This window comes from Lepidochelys kempii, chromosome 8 (assembly GCF_965140285.1).
Source record: "Lepidochelys kempii isolate rLepKem1 chromosome 8, rLepKem1.hap1, whole genome shotgun sequence".
Taxonomy (NCBI): domain Eukaryota; kingdom Metazoa; phylum Chordata; order Testudines; family Cheloniidae; genus Lepidochelys; species Lepidochelys kempii.
In genome coordinates this window covers 32,369,575-32,392,767 of record NC_136387.1, presented here as the reverse complement: position 1 = coordinate 32,392,767, position 23,193 = coordinate 32,369,575, and the positions used below count along the sequence as shown (strand labels likewise).

Genomic DNA, 23,193 nt, shown 5'->3' with positions numbered 1-23,193 from the left:
GTGGAGTAGTGCTTGACTTCTATGGGATTACCTTTGGTAAAAAGAATCTAACACAGTGGTACTCAGATTGAGGCTTGTGAGGTGCAAGTGGCTCTTAAATGTGTTTCCTGCAGCTCTTTTCCACACATGATATTAAAATACTGTGTGATTTAAATGATTAACCAGCCTAAGTTATTAACCAATCAGGATGCTTTTACTATGTTATTAACCAATTATAGCTCACAAAATAATACTTGGTCAGTCATTTTGCTGTGAGAATAATATATATATATATACACACCCACATGCACATACACAAACACACTAAATATTTCCTGTCATAGTGTCTAAATATGAATATATAATACTACAGTAAATGAAACAATGAATTCACACTGCTGTGCCTCTTTTGGGTAATGTTGATCAGTAATTTGGCTCCTGAACCACTGTAATCTGAGTTTCACTGGTCTACGAGATCGGGCTGAGTCCCACAGAGCTTTCATGGGCCAGCAGCCAGGGCTTGCAAACTGGAATTTCCATGGGACAGGCAGGTCAGGAGATACTACTGACACTGAGCCAGATTTGCCACTTAAATCAATTAGAATGGGCAGAGTGTAAATTACCATAGCATATGGCCCATTGTGTATATGCTGCATGTAAAATTTATGAAGAGCTATAATTTTTTCTTTGAAAACTCAACTAAATGAAAGAACTAATAATTCAGCCCAACTCTGTCGCAGCAAATCAACATATTAAGAAGGTATTCTATGTATTTAAAAAAGTACCAATGCATGGATAGATAAGCAGGAAATACACATGCAAAATACATATACTCCCTGTAGCATATATATGGCAAAATACTCTATGAAAGGAGAAATGTTAATGAAAATATATGATCAGTGCAGAGTGAAATTTAATTTATATTATAAAGAACATATCTGTTTGGCAGAGATATTTGATGTACTTTATCATAAGTGAATCTGCTTGCATCCTGAATCAACTGAGCAGAGAAAGTGTGATATTTTTTGGGCATGTATGTGAGTAGAGGAGAGCAGAGACAACAGGAATGGGGCACAGAGAGAGACAAAGCAATCATCTTTTATATTAAGGTGAAGGTCCCATTTACAGTTAATAAATGAATAATAGATGTGTTAATACATAAATTAATAATTATTAGAGAGTCCAAAAGTTTGCTTACCAGCCGTGGCTTATAACCATCTACAATACCTTCTACTAATATGCTTATAACAATCTATAAAACAACCTAGTCATGTATGTAACATGCTAACCACATCTACCATTGATTAACCTTGCATATGTAGAATCTTAGTGTGAAGTATGATTGCTGTATTTAAGGGTTCTGGGGATCTGCTCCAGTTCTAGGGTGACCAGACAGCAAGTGTGAAAAATCAGGATGAGGGTGGGAGGTAATAGCAGCCTATATAAAAAAAAGACCCAAAAATCTGGACTGTCCCTATAAAATTGGGACATCTGGTCACCCTATCCAGTTCCAGCCACTGATGTAACTTTACCCATCAACACTATGGATTTACCATGCTAAAGCTGCAATTTGGGGTAAATATCGACAGTGCAAATAACACTAAGCCACATGAAGGGGGTATACCAGTGCAGATACGCAGATGACTGGAATCAGGGGAGATCTATGTGTAGACAAAGTTTTCTCACAGAGCTGTGGTGGCATTATGTCATAAAAAGCTCAGAGTATTCATTTGAATTTAAAAATTCATTTTCTCCTAGGCCTGCACATCTTGTTTTTACTGTCTGTGAGTACTCAGGTAACAAAGTGTTACTCCAATGAATACTTGTGGAAAAGGATTATCAAGCTTGCATGTGTGATCTCCTAGCACTGGACAGGATATTTGTAATGAGATAGGGCAGTATTTGACACAGCACAGGGTGGGAGGGGTGCCTGGCACCCCCCGTCACAGTTATGACCTATCCAAGAGAAATGTTGATATATATTCAAATAGTTAATAATGTGTTAGTATATGGGTAGGGCGTACCAAATTCATGACCATGAAAAATGCGTCACAGACAGTGAAATCTGGTCTCCCTCCATGCAATCTGGTCTATGCTATACAGATTTCTCGGGGAAGAACAGCATTTCTCAAATTGGGGGTCCTGACCCAAAAGGGAGTTGCGGGGGGGTTGCAAGGTTATTTTAGGGGGTTCATGGTACTGCCACCCTTACTTCTGCGCTGCCTTCAGAGCTGGGCGGCCGGAGACTGGCGGTTGCTGACTGAGGGCCCAGCTCTGCAGGCAGCAGCACAGAAGTAAGGGTGGCAATGCCATACCATGCCATCCTTACTTCTACTACTACTGCTGCTGGCAGCGGCTCTGCCTTTGGAGCTGGGATCCTGGCCAGCATCCACCACTTTCCAGTTGCACAGGAAAGGCTGGGCCGCCACCATCAGCAGTGCAGAAGTAAGGGTAGCAGTACCACACTCCCCCGCTCCCCCTCATAACCTTGTGATTCCCCCCCACAACTCGTTTTTGTGTCAGGATCCCTATAATCACAACACTGTGAAATTACATATTTAAATAGCTGAAATCATGATATTTACAATTAAAAAAACCTCTGACCGTGAAATTGACCAAATGGACCGTGAATTTGGTAGGGTCCTATATATGGCATTCCAGCATATTTAGCAACTAACCAAGAGAGCTCAGTTTTTAATACCAAGAACCAATTACTCACAGAAAACTCTGTGATCTATCCAAAGAGTTAAAAAAAATCAGAAAATAATATTGTGAGTTAATTTCAACCTACAAATGCATTTGAGGAAATTGCTATGTGATTGCAAATATTTGGGAATAAGGGCAAACCACCTAAATTTGCTGAGTAAATCACATGATAGATATTCATTCAGTTCTAGTTTTAAGCAGATCATGATGCCAAGAAAAAATATTTATAAGGCTTTTCTCATGTATATTTCACTGTGGTTGGAGGGTTAGAACTCAGATCCTTCTGCTTCAAAAAGCCCAGGCCTCCAAAATGAAATCTCTGTGTCATTGTTACCAGGATAAAAGCTATGGAACACAGGTGAGTAGTTTGGATACCATGCAGCAGAGGGATGGTGATGACATATACATTAGCCAATTCATTGCAATGCTTTGATTCTTACATTTTTAAATCCTCTGTAAAGCACTTGAAGTTCCCTCTTTGTGAAATTGGTTTGTGTTTCAAGCTGTTCCAGTCCTTCCGGCCGATAGCACACCGTGGTCATTTCCAGTTCATCTTCAATTTTATCTAAAAGAAAAGACATGGACATATTTACTTTGATTGCTACCTTTGCTATATTAAAGAGACAGACAGGTCAAATAACTGGAATATTGATGTATCTCGAGAACAAAAAGAAGAGAGAAAAGCTAACACGGAGTTTCTCTATACAACTGGTTTCAATCCTTTAAAAGCAAAATTAAAACTAAAGAGTAGAGAAATACCCCAAATTCCTTATTAGGGGGTAAATATTTAGTATTCTGCTCCCAGGGCAGAAATTGAGGACATGAAGAGGAGGACAAGTAGCTAATCACAGTTCCACTAAAGAAATGGTAGAAGTTACCTGTTTAAATACTTGCACAGTGCAAAGGAGTAATCCTAGGGTGCTAGTCACGAAAGCTTATGCTCAAATAAATTGGTTAGTCCCTAAGGTGCCACAAGTACTCCTTTTCTTTTTGCGAATACAGACTAACACGGCTGTTACTCTGAAACCAGTCTTAAAGAAGAGCATGCAAGCATCAGTGGTAAGTGACAGAGCAGACATGCTTAAACGTATTATACTAAGACATGACATTACACTGAGTGGAAACAGAAAGAAACTCTCTCTCTTTTGTACATTATCAAAAGAGCTTGAAGTGTTAAGGACATTATGGATCACATTCATCCCAGGTGTAATTCAGGTTAAGTCCAATGGAGTTGCATCCAGGAGGAATTTGGCCCTCTGCTTACATGGCCTTTTGGGTGAAATAGGTAAGCCGTGAAGTGCCCATGTGGATTTGGTGTAAAAGTTTTTTTCTTATGAAAGTACATGGATTTGGACACATGCATACATGCTTCCACCCAAATCCTCCCATGTGACTTGTAGGTTATAGAAATCTCATTTAGCTAGCAGTGCCCAAAAAAGCATAGATCTGAACAGATGGTTACTGTATGCCAGTCTGAGATTATCAATAATACTCCTGAAGCCAGATGTGACTATTCATCACAGCTGTCCCAAAAGCACCAATCCTCCCTAAGCCATGAACCCTCACCACCTCTATGGTATAAAGGTCAGTGAGCACTTCCAGGATGAACTCACCTTCAGAAAAATTTCATTTTTTCTAGACCTTCAATGACTGTAGTACACGCTTATGGCAAAACTACTCCGTTCATATCCTGTAAAAATCATTTGGGTTCCTATGGTGAATTACGGTTGATTCCTGCCCAAATGCACAGAGAAATGATAAACTAATTGTCAATATAAGTTTGAGAAGGAAAATTCTCCTGGTCTACATTGGAGCTTTGAGCAGAGATCAGCCCTTTAAACTTTGCTGGTCATTGATCCTATGTGCTAGATTTCTTGTGAATTTAAACTGGCCTCAGAGCATGGGGGGAATCTTTCCATCCTCTATGTCTGTGTTCTTCAGAAGTCAGAATCTGTGGGTGCTGAATTTTAAAATATTCAAATCCAGGTCCAAATTTTGTCATCTCCAATCTAAGCTATCAACAGCAGATCATTACAGGAAATATAAAGTAGGGGTGATCCAATGCTTTTAACTACGCTTTTCATGGCTTTCCCACTATAATAGTATGTACACATAGTTTTAATGGCTGGGTTAATGACATCTACGGAAAAGATCAAGTAAGCTTTGACTATTTGTTTTTAACCTAATTTCCTCTTGGACCATGAGTCTTAGGGTACATCTATACTGGAATTATCGGGCGTGATGGCAATTTGCATAGACATACCCAAGCTAGCTTTAATCTAGTGAGCTCATGTCATAGAATAGAGAAGCTGCAGTGGCACACACTTCAGTGCCAGCTAGCCCCATGAGTAATTACCCAAGCTTCTGCAGAGGCTTGTGTAGCCCCGGTTCAACGCATGCTGCCACAGCTTCACTGCTCTGGGACCCAACCAGCAAGATTAAAGCTAGCTCTGGTATGTCTACCTGAGCTGCAATCGCACCCTGTGATTCTAGTAGAGACATACACATACTCCTAGTCAATAAAAACAGGGCAATAAGGAATAGGCTTACGGTACAGAAAAGAAAATTTAGCCTAAACTTTGGTATATGTATAACTCTTCAAATAGCTCGGTAGTGGAATGAACTGATGTGGGGAGTTTTTAAATGCTATCAGACTTGACACTCACCCACTCATCAGCAATAGTAAAATCAGTCCTGCCAAGATGAGAGGGCATGGACTTGAATGAACTTTGAAAAGCCATGTCAAAGAGACTGTGCATTTTGATATAGGAAGCACTACAAGACTCTCCCTCTCACTAATTATTTCTACAGGACACTAGATGCCACAACCTAGAATATTCTTATTCCTGACTGGAAAAGAGAAATTTGAATATCTCTGCTGTGTTTTCCTCTTTCCCCCTTATCACAGCTAACTCAGTATTCAATCTGCATGGATCTAGTAGTAATTTGAAGACTGACAATCACATTACCAGTCCGTGTCATTACGAAATATGTATAATCAATAGCCGTATACGTCCCCTCCCTCCCACAGCACCCCCACAATGTGTGTTCAGCAGAAGAAATTTCAGGCTGGTCACCAGTATGCTTCCAAATATGATAATCATTTTATGGGATTGTGTAGATTAATTAAGATGAATGCCACTGCACATAATTGCAACATTTGTCTAATGGGGATGTTTAGCACTCAGCTTCAGATAATTTTAATTGAAACACTACAGCAGAGGGAGACATCTTGTCAAAGGGATCCTCAGAGACTGACAGGGAGTAAAGGCATAGGGAATTTTTTATAAGGTTAGTTAGATCGAGAAGAGCATATCTGAGAGGCAGTAGCAGAAAGGAAACTGTGAGCAGAGCGCAATGGTCTGCAGAAGTGGATGAAACGGTGAAGGGGAAAGAAGGGTTGGGACCATCAGCAGAGGGAGCCAGAGTCCTGGAAAGGAGAAGAACGAACAGACACCACTAAAGACCACGGAGAGGAGAGAGTCTGGAAGAGATACTGTTAGAAGGAAGAGTAGGGGGATGGAGAAGAAAGGAAAAAAGAAGGGGCTGTGAGATGAGAAGAAAGACAGAGGTCATTGAAAAAAAGGATGGGTGGGGAAGAAGATGTCCTAAGATGAAAGGTTTCAGAGTAGCTGCCATGTTAGTCTGTATCCGCAAAAAGAAAAGGAGGACTTGTGGCACCTTAGAGACTAACAAATTTATTTGAGCATAAGCTTTCGTGAGCTACAGCTCACTTCATCGGATGCATTCAGTGGAAAATACAGTGGGGAGATTACCCATTATTTCATGTTCTCTATGTATGTAAAGCTCCTTTTCTTTTTAAGATGAAAGGGTGGAATATGGGGGAGGAAGGAGGGGAAAAAAAGAGTGCGGTGGAGAAAAAGGTCTTAAAGTGGGAAGGAGACAATAAATGGGAAACAGAAAGAAAGAGAATATCAGTCATCAATGGATCCAACCTAGGGAGACCCACCTCTAGTCTGAATATGATTTTTCATGAGTGCCTTGAAATAAATTAATTAAAAACTTTACATTTTCAATCTGCCCAAACATGTCTGGGTTCTCTTCTGCTATGTACAATCAGCCAGTTTGTACCTGTCACAGTCAGTTGTATATCCCACTCCCTTCTCATGTTTTAATAAACTGTGCAGCACAAAGGCAATATTTAGGATTAAGCATTACTCACTCTCTCTCCCCCTCCCCCTTACTGAGTTCACATTCTCTGAACTTATCTCCTTTAGTACTGCTCAGCTTCCACACCCTTTTCTGTGACGTCTCATGGGTCAACATTCTGGTAGTATTGCCTATTGGTTTGATCTAATCTAAGGTATTTATAGAGTGTCAATCACTGTGGAAGCTAGGTGAAAAATGCAGGTGGAATATAAGCACAAACAATTAATTTGACTCGACTTTTGCCCAACAAGGATTTGGCTATTTAAACTTGACTTTTTAAAAAATAATTTTTCCTGCATCTCCCAGATCTTGCATATCTTACTTGGTGACAGACAGTGCTGCAATCCAATGAGGTATTTGAACTCAGGCCCTTTGATTTAAATGAGAGGCTGTAGGTATTTTCCACAGGGGGCTCTCACTTGTGGAATATGCTTGTCCCACCTTGGTTCTCCAGAGTCTGCTTTAAGGTTACTGACAATTCAGAAGGACAGAAGCTGGAATGCTTATGGATCAAAATACTAACTGATAAATCACAAGATGGGGTACCAGTAGGGATTGCTATAGACCACTAGATCAGATAAAGTAACAGGATGAACAGCTCTATAAACAGTATGTGCTCTTTTAAACATTATTTGAAAATATACAAATTAATTGTTGTGCATCCTAGCATATTAGAGAACTGTATACATAAAATTACTGTACCCTAAATTATTTTTCAAAACTAATGGAGACCTAGGAATGTACCAGAAAATTATAAAAACTAAATCTAGTGCCAATCTTCCTCAAAAATAAAACTAAAAAATCCTACACTTAATATCATTTGCAAATTTCATTTTGATTCCCAATAAAATAATAAAAGAAATACTGAAAGAGAAAAGTTACAACAATGTTTAGAAATCAGAGGAATGATAACTTTTCTGGCAACAGAAGTTAGACTCACTGGATCCAACTCCCTGCTGTTTCACACCTTGTGTTGTCATTTACATCTTTGCAAAAGAAGTTAAAAAATGCTATGAAGTCAGGATGGTAGCCTTTTACAACTCCTTGGCACAGCTGTAAGTGACTTCAGCAAGATTTAAGGCAGGCTCATTGGAAAGCAATTGTCAGATTGATTCATTATTTTTGGAAGACTGATACCATTTATAAAATTATGAATTCACAGTATCACTGGTTTCTCCATTGTTAGGCGATCAGTTTCCTAAATTAGTATTTGGTATTCATATTCTGAAAACAAACAATAATTAAAGGGAAAGATCTGGGAGACTTTACCTATGCAAAACTTCATTTGCAGCCCCATGTTTGTTTTAAATGAATAAGGTCTAAAGGCCTGGGGATTAAAAAACTTATTTCTTTTGCTTATGAAGCCATATTTTGCATGAACTGAAGAATGAATACCAGCATCCCAGCTATTAAAAATATTCCCATATCAAAGAATACTTGGTAAACACAATATTTCAGTAGTGACATGCTACATTTTGATAAATCCCAGCCTCATTCAATGGGAATATCAGTGTCGTTCATCTATTTCAGCCTGTCCTGAATGCACAGATTCTTTCCAATTCACAACCTTTGGTCCCAGAGGACAGATATTTTCTTATTAAAAGTCAGGCAGATTTTTGCTGTATATAACGACTTTCTCCACTCCCTATGCTAAGAAATCATAGAACTGGACGGGACCTCTCGAGGTCATCTAGTCCATTCCCCTGCACTTATGTTGCTCAACTTCTCTAAACTTTTTTCTTTTTAAAAAATTCCAGGACTAAGGTTAAGGAAAATAAGAATCCATTCTTTTTAAAAACACATTCCTTTCTACATTCAGGAATCAGTATCTATCACTCAAGTCTATGATGAAGACTGTATGAGCTATCCCTTTCACATTCTACTTACTCATCCTGCACTAGATGACCTCTTGAGATCCATTTCAGCCCTCTATTTCTATAATTTCCATGATCCTTTCCTTCAAGAGGCATTTAGAAACTTTACCAAAACAAACGTGACCATACTGAAATAGAATCAACTATTTTCAAACCCATACATTCTGAAAATGGCAGACAGTAATTCTCATAGTAAAATCAATCCAGAGTATGTGGTATATCCTAATAATAATAATCCACTTCTCCTTTGGTGAGGATTTGAACATTTGGGCTCATCCTACTACTACACACCAACAAGATGTCATTCTGACAGGACAACAAGCATCATTTCACAGAATCACACTGTATACAGCAGAGACAGAAAAGGCCTACTGTGTTATTTTGTCTTCCCTTTGTCACTTCAAAGCTGTTTCATGATCACTTTGTCCAGTCTGGTTTTTAAAGGACCAAAATGACATAGCCTCCAAATGCTCCCCGTATGAGTAACTATTCCCCACTATTCCAATGGATCTCACAATTAGTATTTTTTTTTTATATACATCTGATATTTACATTTGAACTTTGCTCAGTTGGATCCCATTTTTTATAGTTATTTCCACCGGTGGCTTTATAAACTCCTCCTCTCCCTTTTTAAAGATGAACTCTGTAAGGGTGTTGTGCACCTATATGCAGGCAGCCAATGAGAGCTGTGTTAGTGATGGTAATATTTATATTTATTTATTTATGCATTGTGACAAAGTTCCTGCTCTACCTTGGCGGGTCTTGCGCTTACTGGAGGATTTGCTCGCCTTGGAGCTTCACGGCAGCCCTCAGCTTGGCCGTTTTTCTGAACCCACAGTCCAGGTCGACTCCTCCTGTGTCTGACCAGGAGTTGGGAGGATTTGGGGGGAACCCGGACCCGCCCTCTACTCCGGGTTCCAGCCCAGGGCCCTGTGGAATGCAGCTGTCTAGAGTGCCTCCTGGAACAGCTGTGCAACAGCTGCAACTCCCTGGGCTATTTCCCTATGGCCTCCTCCCAACACCTTCTTCTCACCATAGGACCTTCCTCCTGGTGTCTGATAATGCTTGTACACCTCAGTCCTCCAACAGTCCATGTTCTCACTCTCAGCTCCTAGTGCCTCTTGCTCCCAGCTCCTCACATGCATGCCACAAACTGAAGTGAGCTCCTTTTTAAAACCCAGGTGCCCTGATTAGCGTGCCTTAATTGATTCTAGCAGCTTCTCGATTGGCTGCAGGTGTTCTAATCAGCCTGTCTTAATAGTCTCCAGAAGGTTCCTGATTGTTCTGGAACCTTCCCTGTTAGGAAACGGAACGTCTTTTGCTTGCTCCTCAGCTATCTGCTTTCTATTCTTTCCTAAAGCCCCGTGGCCCGGATTTTTCTTACTTTTTGCACCTGCCTTAGTCCCCCCCCGACCGGGCCAGACGCTTTTTTGTTTTTTCTTTTCATTTTTTGTGTTTTTTTTTCGTCTACGTCCTTCGCCGGCCATCCCCCCCCACGCCTGCTTTCGGGCGCAGCTATTTGCCTCAGCTGAGCCCCCGGAGGAGGGGGGGGAAGATTGCCGATTTTGCTGTCCGGGGGGGGGAGTGGAAACCCCCAGACCCAGCCGTTTCGCCAGCAGCTCGGACCTTATAGCATTCTTAACATACCGGAGGTCTTGGAACACAGCCAAAACAGCCGGAGACGGAGATTTCATCGGACAGAAGAAATAATATAAATCATCGTGACGGAGGCCGTAAGACTGAGTAACTTTCTGAATTATACTCTCGTGGGGGGGAGTTTGACTGTGATTACTTGCGATTGTGGCGGCACAGGGGGTGTGGCGTGGAGACCCCCACCCCCGATCCATCGGTGCCCCTACCCCCCCATCGTTATTACAACTGTCACGGCCCCCCCGCAGTCTGTCCTTGCTGGCAATCTGCCATCTCCCTTCGGATCCAGCTGTTTGCTTTGAACTTTGCCTTCCGGACCGGACCTAACAACCGACCAACCAAGACTCCTTGGACAAACGTGTGTGGGTCTGCACCCCCCCCCGATTGCTTATCTCACAATTTGCCCCTTTTACTGGACCCCGATTTTGTTCCCCCCGCTCCTCCCAGCCCCCCTCCCTCGGCATTTTTTCCCTTCCCGTCCGCAGCCAGTGGAAGAAGGGGCTATTCTGCCCTCTCCCCTCCCCCCTCCTCCTTCCAGTGTCTCCCTGTCTCTCCCTGCTCACAATGGCGGGGAACGAGAGGGGCGAGACTGCTTCAATAAAATTAGTTGTCCCTTCCCCACCACCACCCCAGCCCACCCCCCAAGGTCCCTCCCCTACTACTATTGTTAAGGTACTTACCACCCCCCCTGCTGGGGCACCGGTAGCAGGAGGCACCAGGGTGATTGCTGCTGCACCCCCGCCCCCCCCCAGATTCTAGGAAACCCCCCCTGGTTCGCCAGAAGGGCCAGGGCGGGTGGAAGGGAAAGGGCCCCGCTAAAACCACTGAGCCCTCCATGGCAGGGGCTGCCCCCACCGCTGCGGCCTCGTCATCAACCGTGGCACCCCTCCCAGCGTTTCCCTCCACCAGCTCTGCGATTGTCCCTCCCCCGGCCCCCAGGACGTATGCCCGGGCGGCAGCGGGCTCCCCGCTGCCTGCCGCCTCGTCATCTCACCCCTCCCCTGCCTCCGCCACCATCACCAGCGGCCGAGGCCCTTTCCCCGCCTTGACCAGGAAGCACGGCGTCCGTTGCCTCCTGGTGCCCGCCTCGCCCCACGTGGAGACATACGTGCAGGCGTTGGCGAAGGTGGTAGGATCCACGGCTATTGTGGCGGCCTCCAAGATGTATGGGAAGGTCGTTTTCTTCTTAGCCTCGGAGGATGCCGCCCAGGAGGCGGTGGAGAGGGGCCTGACGGTAGGGGGGGTGTTTGTCCCCCTAGAACCGTTAGAAGACCTGGGCGTTCGCCTCGTCCTTACCTCCATTCCTCCCTTCTTACCCAATGCTGCCCTGTTACCCGCTCTTTCCACCCTGGGGAAACTTGTTTCTGTCATCAGCCCTCTCCCATTGGGCTGCAAGGACCCCACCCTCCGTCACATTTTTTCGTTCCGCCGGCAAGTGCAGCTTCTACCACCGGCAGGGGCGCGTGACGGAGAGGCGCTTGAGGGGTCCTTCCTAGTCCCCTACGAGGGAGCCCGCTATCGGGTCTTTTATTCTACCGGAGAGGCCCGGTGCTACCTCTGCCGCTCAGCGGGGCACGTCCGCAGAGACTGCCCTTTGGCTGGGGGGGGAGGGGCACCCGAAACCCCCGAGACCCGGCAGGACATCAGCCCCGTCGCTGCCGACGCCCCTGGCTGCCCAGTACCTGAAACCAACCCTCCTCCTACTCGACCCATCGCTGCTCCCGTCCGGGCCCAAGAGATACCTTCCCTACAATGCCCGGGCGAGCAAGGGGTTTCCACCCTTGCTAGTACCACCCCAATAGAGCCCATGGAGGAGGGTGTGGCAAGGATATTATCGGGTATAAGAGAGGGCCCTCCCCAAGGAGAAGCCCCCGCCCCTCATGTTGCCCCACCGCTACCTCCCCGAACCCCTAAACCATCGCCTCCGCCCCCCGACACGACCCCTGCTAACCAACCCCCAGATGATGCTATGGAGGGCTGGACCCTAGTCCAGGGGAAGCGAGGCAAGCGGAAGGCTCGAGCTCTGCTGCATCCACCCGACGCGGAAGCCCCCTGGAAGACCAGGAAAGGAGGCACTGCTATCGAGCCTCCCGCCACGGCCGCGAGCGAGATCCATCCGCCGGTGTCGGGAGGGGAAGACGGACTGGCATTGGAGGGCAGAATCCCCCCTCCACGGGAAACCCTCCCCTCCGAGACTCCTGAGGACACCCCTTCTGCCTGGACGCTACCCGAACCCCCCGCGGACCCTGAGGCGGCCGTTGAGGCTGGCCCTAGAGGAGAGGCCCCCGGGGTGGCAGGAGTTGGCCTCCCCTCCGTGTATGCGGAGATTGAGGCCCTAGATTTGACCCCGGTCACCCAGGGAGGGGATGATTTGCTGCCGGCTGGCCTCGAGCTGGGCAGCCTTACCCCAGCCTCCCTTTCCCCATGCTCCCTCCCCCTTTTTGCCTTCCCGGGTGAGCACCCTGCAGAAGGCGGTCCACCACCTGATGCCGTGACCGCTAAAACCACCATGGAGCCAGCACCTAGCATTATTGGGAGCCCCTCCCCTTCCCCCTTAACCCTTGACTCTGCTCAGGAGGCACTTTCCCTTAGTTGCTCGCCTCCTGCACCCCAGAGCCTTACCCCTGCCCCTGCCCCCACCCCTGCCCCTGCCCAAGGTCCCTCCTCCTGCAATGTTAATGCCGCCCATGGGGTTATTTCCTTTCCGCCTTTTGCAGACTCCCCCCAGGGAGCAGTCTTTGCAGTTTCTAGTCGCGACCCGTTAGGAGTGGCAATTTTTCCCCTGCCATCCCCCTCCACCCCAAGGCGTGAAATGAATTTAATAACCCCAGCCTGTCAGACGCCCCGTCGGTGGTCCGCACCCTGTCTACCTGCCTTAGCGGACCACGAGGCTGTATTAAGAGGCCCATCAGGGAATACCTCGGGAATTGTAACCCCACCCCCCCATGAGCTGCGGCATGCGCTACGGAAGTTCCTAGAGCACTCCCGTGGCGCCCGCGATAGGGCACAGCTGGCTCTTCGGCTATGGGGGGACTTTGATCAACTCCTCCAGGCCACAAAGGCCCTTATAAAGGAGGGCAGGGGGCAAGGAAAGCGCGGTGCTGCGGCCTACGAGCGAGCCCGCAGCTTCCGAAGCGATCTACTCACCCACGGGATGGGTCATGGGTTGCTGTGCAACCTGCCGGGGGCCCTGAACCCCCCCACCAATACGAGACCCCCACCCCCCCAGCCCTCCGTATGACACCTCTTATTATTGCGACCCTGAATACCAGGGGCTGTAGGATGGCTCTCCGCAGGTCCCAGGTGCTCTCTTACCTTCGGGAGGGGAGGTACTCTGTAGTTTTCCTGCAGGAGACCCATACAGACCCAGCCGCCGAGGACAGGTGGCGGCTGGAGTGGGGAGACGGGGTATACTTTAGCCACTTTGCGACCTGGCAGGCTGGAGTGGCAACCCTATTCTCCCCCAACCTACGGCCTGAGGTGCTAGGGGTCAATGAGGCCGTGCCGGGCCACGTGCTGCACCTTCGAGTCCGTATGGAGGGGCTCGTGGTTAATCTTGTTAATATCTATGCCCCGCAAATGAGCTCCAGGCGGCCACAATTTTATCAGCAGGTGTCCGACTTTCTCGGCACCCTGGATTCGCATGAGTGCCTGGTCCTGGGAGGGGACTTTAACACCACCCTCGAGGAACGGGACCGCTCAGGGGCCGAACCGAGTCCGGCCGCCGCGAATATTCTCTAAGGGATAGTCGACCATCACTCCCTAGTGGACGTCTGGCGCGACCATCACCCAGATGACACCTCCACGTTCACCTTTGTCCGGGTGGAGGCCCATCGGTCACACCACTCTCGGTTGGACCGTATTTACTTATCCCGTTTCCATCTTTCACAGGCCCACTCCTCCGCCATTCGGCCGGCCCCATTCTCCGATCATCATTTAGTCGCTGTAACGGTTTCCCTCCGTGCAGAGAGACCGGGGCCGGCCTATTGGCACTTTAATAACAGCCTGTTGGAGGACGAGAGCTTTGTGATGTCCTTCCGGGAGTTTTGGTTGGCCTGGCGAGAGCAGTGGCGTGCCTTTCCCTCGGTGCGGCGATGGTGGGATCTCGGGAAGGTGCGCGCCAAGCTCTTCTGCCGTGACTACACTCGGGGCACCAGCCGACGGCGAAATGCGGCGATAGAGCAGCTGGAACGGGAGGTCTTAGAGATGGAGAGGCGCCTGGCCGCCGATCCCGAGGACCCGTCCCTCTGCGGAGCGTGCCGGGAGAAGCGGGAGGAGCTCCGGGCCCTTGAGGACCACCGGGCCCGAGGTGCCTTCGTTCGATCCCGCATCCGCCTCCTTCGGGAGATGGACCGCGGCTCCCGCTTCTTCTATGCCCTGGAGAAAACGAAGGGGGCCAAGAAACACGTCACCTGCCTTCTTGCGGAAGACGGCACCCCCCTCACGGGTCCGGAGGAGATGTGTGGGAGGGCCCGTGACTTCTACACAAGCCTTTTCTCTCCGGACCCGACCGATCCTGACGCTTGCGAGGTGCTCTGGGAGGAACTCCCCACGGTCAGCGTGGGCGACCGAGACCGACTAGAGCTGCCTCTCACCCTGGCCGAGTTCTCGGAAGCCCTCCGTCGCATGCCCACCAATAAATCTCCGGGCATGGACGGGCTGACCGTGGAGTTTTACCGCGCGTTCTGGGACATTCTCGGCCCAGACCTAGTTACCGTCTGGGCTGAGTCCTTGCAGAGCGGGGTCCTCCCTCTGTCATGCAGGCGAGCGGTGCTCGCTTTGCTGCCGAAGAAGGGGGACCTCCGCGATCTACGAAACTGGCGTCCCGTCTCACTCCTTAGCACGGATTACAAAATCGTAGCGAAAGCAATCTCGCTGCGGCTGGGGTCCGTGATGGCGGACGTGGTCCACCCAGACCAGACCTATACTGTCCCGGGTCGCAGCATTTTCGACAACCTCTTTCTCGTCCGAGACCTTTTGGAACTCGGGCGGAGAGATGGTCTATTGTTCGCCCTCCTGTCTCTTGATCAGGAGAAGGCGTTTGATAGAGTAGACCATGGGTACCTCCTGAGCACTCTGCAGGCGTTTGGATTTGGACCTCAGTTTGTGAGTTTTCTCCGGGTGCTGTATGCCTCCGCGGAGTGTTTGGTTAGGCTCAACTGGACCCTGACTGAACCGGTCAGCTTCGGGCGAGGAGTGCGGCAAGGGTGCCCCCTCTCGGGCCAGTTGTATGCTCTGGCGATCGAGCCTTTCCTCTGTCTCCTCCGCAGGAGGATGACAGGGTTGGTGCTGCGGGAGCCGGAGCTGCGGCTGGTCCTGTCGGCGTACGCCGATGACGTACTCCTCGTGGTCCAGGACCCGGGCGACTGGCTGGATCCCCTGATGCTCGCTCGGCGCATGGGGCTCTCCAGCCTCCGTACCCCCCGGCGCGTACTTCAGGAGGTGAAGGCCGCCTTGACCCCCGCTGCTCGGGCTTATGTTAGCCGAGTCTTGTGCGAGGGCGCACCCCGCCCATCCCTTACCCCAGGCCCGCCGGACCTTTCCATCGGGCCCCCACCCCGTAGATCCCAACAAACCCCTCACCCTTTCACTGCAAGCCGGCTGCACGAACTGCAGCCGGTTAGCTTTCAAATTGCTTCACGGAAATACTTATATACACTTACGCTTCACACCCTTCACGCCCACACCCTGGTGTCCTGCCCCGATACAAAGTGGCGGGATCTCCTGCCACCTTTGGAGGGTGAGCAACCTCGGTGGGCCAGCCTGTATTCCACCCTGGTCCCAAGGCCCGTCGGGGACATCAGTTGGCGGCTCCTTCACGGAGCTGTGAGCACGGGCGTGTTTTTGACACGGTTTACCCCCATTCCGGACACTTGTCCTTTCTGTAATGTGAGGGAAACCCTGGCGCACGTGTATTTAGAGTGTGCCAGATTGCAGCACCTTTTCCGGCTCCTCACAAATATTCTATTACGCTTCTGGCTTCATTTTTCCCCCCACCTTTTTATCTATACACTTCCCATCCGTGGCCCCACAAAGTCGCGGGATCTTCTGGTCAACCTCCTCCTAGCTTTGGTTAAAACAGCCATTTATAAAACCAGAGAGAGGAGGTTGGCACATGAAACGTCCTGCGATTGTGGGGCCGTTTTCCGATCCTCAGTACATTCACGTATCCGGGCGGAGTTCCTCTGGGCGGCGTCCACCGACTCCCTTGAAGCCTTTGAGGAGCGGTGGGCGCTGTCTGGGGTTCTCTGCTCGGTGACCCCGTCCGGTTCCCTCCGTCTGACCCTTTGATTGAGGGGAAGAGCGAGAGATGCCAGCCCCAGCCGTTGCCGCTGTGGATACCATCATTCCTGTCATCTAGGAGGGGTCCTATAATACATGGGTGTCTACCCCCCCTCCCTAAACCGCCCACCCCGCAGCCGTGCCCATCTTACCGGGCACTCTCAGGAGAGGGAGGATCGGTGACACTGGGCGCGGCACTGGGTAACTCGAGGGGGTGGAAGACCACGAGTGTCGAGGAAGCCCCCCCGCTCTAGGCCACCAGGTAACTTAAGGGGGTGGAAGACCACGAGTGTCGAGGAAGCCCCCCCGCTCTGGGCCCAGGCTAGCCTGAACACTTCTCCCTCCTGAAAGCTGCTGTGTTATACCTTCTGATTGCGTTGTTTTGTTGCATAGTTGTTTTGTTTTCTTTGGTAATTCTGTAAGCGTTACCAATAAATTTTCTTTCTGTTTCAAAAAAACAAACAAACAAAAAAAACCTTCCCTGTTAGCTTACCCAGGGAAAAGGGACCTACTTAGCCTGGGGCTTGTATATCTGCCTTCTGTTACTCTCCTATAGTCATTCTGCCCGACCCTGTCACAGTATTTAGGCCTGTTTATTTGCCAGAGAGAGAATTTTGAGGTTTTTCAAATATACTTGTTTGTGCCTTATGTCCTTATCAACATATGTGAACAAGGAAGAAAGAAGTGTGTTGGTTCTGCCTACAACAAGATGGTTTTTTTAGTATAATAAAAAAAGATAAGAAATAGAGCTAAAATGTTGCTGGATATGGTTGGAGATTAATATACAACTGCCTTGACTCCTTTCCCAAGACAAGGTCAAGCAACCAGTTGGGAGGGGCAAGGTATGAGAAACACAAAAAGCCAAAGAAAAAGTAGCCTTGGCCAGGACACAACCTCACTCTTCTGGTACTGAAGCCTCCAGACTCAAGACCCTCCAAAACGGAACATGACCATAAATTGTAAGGGGTGGGACCAGGGACGGGCACTACCAATATAATTAAGCCTGCTAAGGAGGAGGAGGGGAAAAGGAAAAGCTCTACTGGTGTACAGAGCTATGGTTATGCTTCCTTGTTAACTCCAACAGGCATTGCATTGCCTGCACTTTGGACTCTGGCCTTCTGCTTTCTGTCTGGGTGACAAGAACCCAGGGAGGGCAGCGGAGCCCTAACAAGTTGCACGTGAGTATTCAAGGAGAGAATTTGGCCTTCATTGTTTAGACTCTTCAAAATTCTTACAGTATTTTCACAGCATTTTTTAGTCATTGCTTAGTTTTTTTCATTCATTTCTAGGTCAGTTTCTCCAGGCCTTTATTCCTTCATTTCTCTCTGGATTAATCAACGTTTTCCTGAATCTGATCACGGTAATCTCAATATTCTTATTTGTGATACAATGCTCCTGCATATCATCTAAAAATCATATTGTCTTTATTAAATATATTGCATTAAATCACATTGTCTTTATTAAATGTACACCTCCAATTTGCTATCCGCTATCACACATCAGCTCAGTCTTTTCCAGACTCTCAGCTTTTCAAGTACGTCTCTGTGTATAGAAATTGGGTGTGTTTGACCCTCAGAGGTACAAAGCTGCATTTTTCCTACACTGAATCTCACTTTTTAGTGATGTGTGAACATAAGAGTGTCTCACAAGGTTTTCTCTCAATATTTATTCCATCGTGTTACTGGAGACTAAATGCCAGGAGTGATTTTTTTTAAAGAAAAATTTCAGTAACACAGTTGCTCTTTTCCAATCCTCGAGTGTATCATTGGTTCTTCAGCACTTTTAAATAAATAATTGCCAGTGGTTTAATAATGTCATTAGCTAATTATTTTGTTAGCCCAGAGATATCTATCATGCAGACTTGATGATTTATTCATCTTTCCCACTCATTCCCATACCTTATTTTTAGAACAGTAGCTATATCGACTAAGTTTTCCTTTCTTCCTAATTTCCTATACATCTTTTTTATTTTTTCTGGTTAAAATAAGATTTTTAACAAGCAGATAGTTCATCCATTTTGGACGTGTCACTGGTGTGGTCTCTCTCCTCACTGTGCCTACTTTCCCTCCAAATGAAGTTGTAAAAGCCTTACTTGTTCTCCTTATTTCATTTGGTTAGCATTAACTAAATGTGCTTCTTTTTTAGTCCTTATGTCTTCCACACAAGCCTTGATTAACTAACTAACCTTGTCTGGTTCCTTCCAACTTTGTCCCTTTTTAGTACAGCTTTTTTTGTAGTTCCAGGTCATTCAATAAATTGCTCATGAAGCCATACTGGCCAGTTTTGGTTTCCTGTTTTTCAGTGGTAACAAAATTTCTTGCTATTTAATTCTCATGTTTGTTTGAACATCCTCCAGTCATCTACCACACTCATGGAATTTAATATGTCCTTTTATAGAACCTTTCTGCTTCATTTTTGTACCTACACATGTTCTTAGCTTCAGGGATACACACACATATAAGTATTTGTTGAGGACCTAGGTTTCTGATATCTTAGAATAGTCAACTGAATTCTTACACTTTGAAGTGCCCAATGAATCCATTTCTTAATATTGTTTGTCGACAGGAATTTGTGGTCACTGTGTACTCTCAAATTCTCAGTCAGTTCCTCTCTATGGGTAAGAATATATCCTGGATGGGTTCTCCTCTGGGTGGATTTTCTATTTCCTGGCTCATAGTTCTCCTCTACTTCCTGTTCCTGACATATCTATTTGAGAATCCATATTTAGCTGTATGTGTCACCCCAAGTAGGAATACTCAAATTACTGTTCCCTATAACTCTGAATGTCATGGTTGGTCATGACACTCTAAAGTATTTGAAACTGAAACCTGGCGCTTTTTCTTTGTTTTCCATTGATACTATTTCCTACTGCTTTCGTTATCACCTCTTTCCTTTTATGTTTCACCCATGAAAACTTACTGCACTCACCATTATGAACATTCCACCAGTAAGAATCATTATAGAGATGTTGTCCTTGAACAGACAGTTTTACTTAATTACTCAACCTGGAGTTCTTGTTGGGGTCCTCAGCAGCTGCTGGAGATGCAGACAACCATAGTAACTAAGCAGTATGTTTCCCCATGTGTGCATAGTGATTAATGTTGCTAACTTTTTCTTTTGGATCTAGATCTTGCAGCAGTGATCTGTGCCTTTGACACTTCTACAGTGGACTCTATGTGGAGCTATTTCTAAAGACAAGCGGGAAACTCCACCAAGTATACAATGTGATTATCCATTTGCTTAGCAGTCCTTGCAGAGAATAGACATTACAACTGTTCTCTCTGATCAGCATTTATTCCTTTATCGAATCATAAAAGTGTAGGACTGGAAGGGACCTCGAGGGAGTCATCTAGTCAAGTCCCTGGCACTCAAGGCAGGAGTAATAACTAGACTATTCCTGACAGGTGTTTATCTAGCCTGTTCTTAAAAACCTCCAATGATGGAGATTCCACAACTTCCCTAGGCAATTTGTTCTAATGCTTAACCACTCTTACAGTTAGGAGGTTTTTCCTATTGTCCAACCTAAACCAACTCTGCTGCAATTTAAGCCCATTGCTTCTTGCCCTATCCTCAGAGATTAAAGAGAACAATTTTCTCCCTTCTCCTTGTAACAACCTTGTATGTACTTGAAAACTTATCTCTCTTCCCCTCCAGTCGTCCCCCCCCTCCTGTCTTCTCTTCTCCAGACTGAGCAAACCCAATTTTGTCCATCTTTCCTCATAGGTCATGTTTTCTAGATCTTTTATTATTTGTGTTGCTCTCCTCTGGACTTTCTCCAATTTGTCCACATCTTTCTTGAAATGTGGCACCCAGAAGTGGACACAATACTCCAGCTGAGGCCTTGTTAGCACAGAGTAGAGCAGAATAATTACTTCTCATGTCTTGCTTACAACACTCCTGTTAATATATCCCAGAATGACGTCTGCATTTCTTGCAACTGTGTTACACTGTTGACTCATATTTAGCTTGTGGTCCACTATGACCCCCAGATCCCTTTCTGCATTACTCCTTCCTAGGCAGTCATTTCCCATTTTGTATGTGTATGGCTGATTGTTCCTAAACAGAGTACTTTGCATTTATCCTTATTGAATTTTGTCTTATTTACTTCAGAACATTTCTCCAGTTTGTCCAGATCATTTTGAATTATCCTCCAAAGCACTTGCAACCCCTTCCAGGTTGGTATCGTCCGCAAACTTTATAAGTGTAGTCTCTACGCTATTATCTAAATCATTGATGAAGATATTGAGTAGAACCGGACCCAGAACTGATCCCTGTGGGACCCCTTTTGTTATGCCCTTCCAGCTTGACTGTGAACCACTGATAACTACTCTCTGGGAGTAGTTTTCCAAACAGTTACGCACCTGCATTATAGTAGCTCTATCTAGGTTATGTTTTCTTTGTTATTTTTCTGGATGTAATTCGTTAGTGTTTTTTATGAATACAGATCAAATTGGTCAGAGTCCTGTAACCTTGCAAGATCTTCATGCCATGCCATAGCTTCAGCACCTTAACTTAATTGTTACTTGCTACGATCAAACTGGTTTAAACAGGTGGGATTCGCAGCAGTACCTTCCACTCTGGAATTTGCTTTCCTCTTAATGGAAAGGAGCCAGAGCCTACTGACCTTAAGGGCATATTGGAAAACTTATCTTTCTTTTTCAGGCCTTTGCCTGTAAGAGACAGGAGAGGACATTATTAGCCTGGTGGATGGGGTAAGAGGAGATTTTCTTACTGGTCAAGACTGTAATTTTTGGTATATGTATTTTTTTCATAAATCAAACTGAATAAATAGTGTCTTTACTTTACAAAGAATAAAAACCCTGACACTGTTACATAAGCATGAATGTTTTATGGATTGCTGCTGGTGAAGATTATTGCATTCTATTGCTTTTGCTGTTTGCTTGAGAATGGAGATGGAGTTTTCCTTAAAATAGATCAAACATGATATTTTAACTACACACACAGTTTGGAAATTATTTAACAGGGTTTGTTTTTCAGATCTGATTTATAATCCCCTATATTTATTCTAATTATACCTTTGTTACCTTTAAAATTTGAGCATTTCCTTACCTAGATCCCCTTGAAAATGAGTCTCTCAAAGTGAATTTCACCATTGTAAACGACACTGAATGGAATTTACATTTTTGTAAATCTCCAGTATCAGAAGAGAATAATTTAAGCCTCTTTCTGTAAGAGCCAAAATAACATCAAATTGTCAACCTATGTACACATCCACACACATCCTGACAAAATATATAATTTCATCATGAGGGAAAAAGATTTTTTCAAGCACAAATGGAACTCGCTATTTATACACAAGATCTGACAGAAGGGTACAATCCTGCTCCCACTGACACCAAAGGAAAAAAATTCCATTGATTTCCAAGTGAGCAGGAGTGGGTCCAATATTTCATCTTTCCCCACAAATCTTTCAGTGTCACTAGAATTAAGGCTTCTATATCGTGTCCTTTAAGAAAAGAAAAATGTTTAACTGTCATATTAGACAAAAAGCCATTTATTGAATTTCCTTCGTTAATTAATTTTAATTTCTAAAAAATGTAATGCATATCAGACATTTGCCTACATATTTCCAGGTCAAACAGAACAATCAGTTACCATGGCAGGCAGTATCCATGAAATAGAAAAAACATTCATTAATTCACTACTTCTACCACTAGAGGGCAGATAATATACCACCAGTCTGAAAATAAGATACCGCTGCTTTCAAAAACTTTGTTGGGATTAAATATTCAAGTATATTTATTTACTTATTTTACAAACTATGAAAGAATGCCTAATCAATGTTCTGGGTTAAGATACACTTAATAAATAAATAGACCCATCAGTCTCCTCAGATGAAATCAGCAACAACATCACTTGGGCATGTATCAGATGTTAGACTCAGATATAGTGTCACAACAGGTTGTATATACAGCCCCCTGCCATGGTCACTGTAACCAACCAAAATAAGTGACTGAGTGGTTGTCCCTAATAGGGCAAAATCTTGAATAAAGATGTTTCAAGCCATGCCACAGTCAGTAAACTCTTGTGAAGCAGTACTCTCTTGAGCATCAAACACCGCACTACTGCTGATCTGGGTACATAACCTATGTCAAGACATGTCACCTTAGTTTCCCCATCAGAAAAATGGTGATAATGATATGTTCCTTTGTCAAGAACTTTGAAATGTATGGTTTCAGAACCCCAATGAGTGGTCTCACTGAAGTTAAGTGAGGTTCCAACATTAATAAGCTATACACCCAGTAGTAAGTGTTTGCATAAATAGAAGAAGTGAGCCTTGGGGCTTGTCTACATGGCGAGTTAGTCGTAGCAAGCAAGGGTGATAGTCTACAGCGCATTAGCTTGCTTCACAGAAACTCACTCTGTGGACCCTGTTTCAGGCACACTAACAGTTCTGTAGTCCACTTTGAGTTACTCCCATTTCAAAGAGCAGTACATCAAAGTGCACTACAGAGCTTTCAGTATGTGGTAGCAGGGACTGCATGGCAAGCTAGTATGCTGTAGATTCACA

General features: G+C 45.8%; 1 protein-coding gene across 2 annotated transcripts in view; it reads right to left on the bottom strand.

Moving 5' to 3' along the window:
• Positions 1-23,193, bottom strand: part of KCNIP1 (potassium voltage-gated channel interacting protein 1) — a 542,944-nt gene that overhangs the window by 38,038 nt on the left and 481,713 nt on the right. For both annotated transcript variants that reach the window (XM_073355980.2, XM_073355981.2), the window contains one exon: positions 3,126-3,250. In XM_073355980.2, coding sequence (XP_073212081.2) covers positions 3,126-3,250 — 125 coding nt within the window. The remainder of the gene's footprint in view (positions 1-3,125; positions 3,251-23,193) is intronic.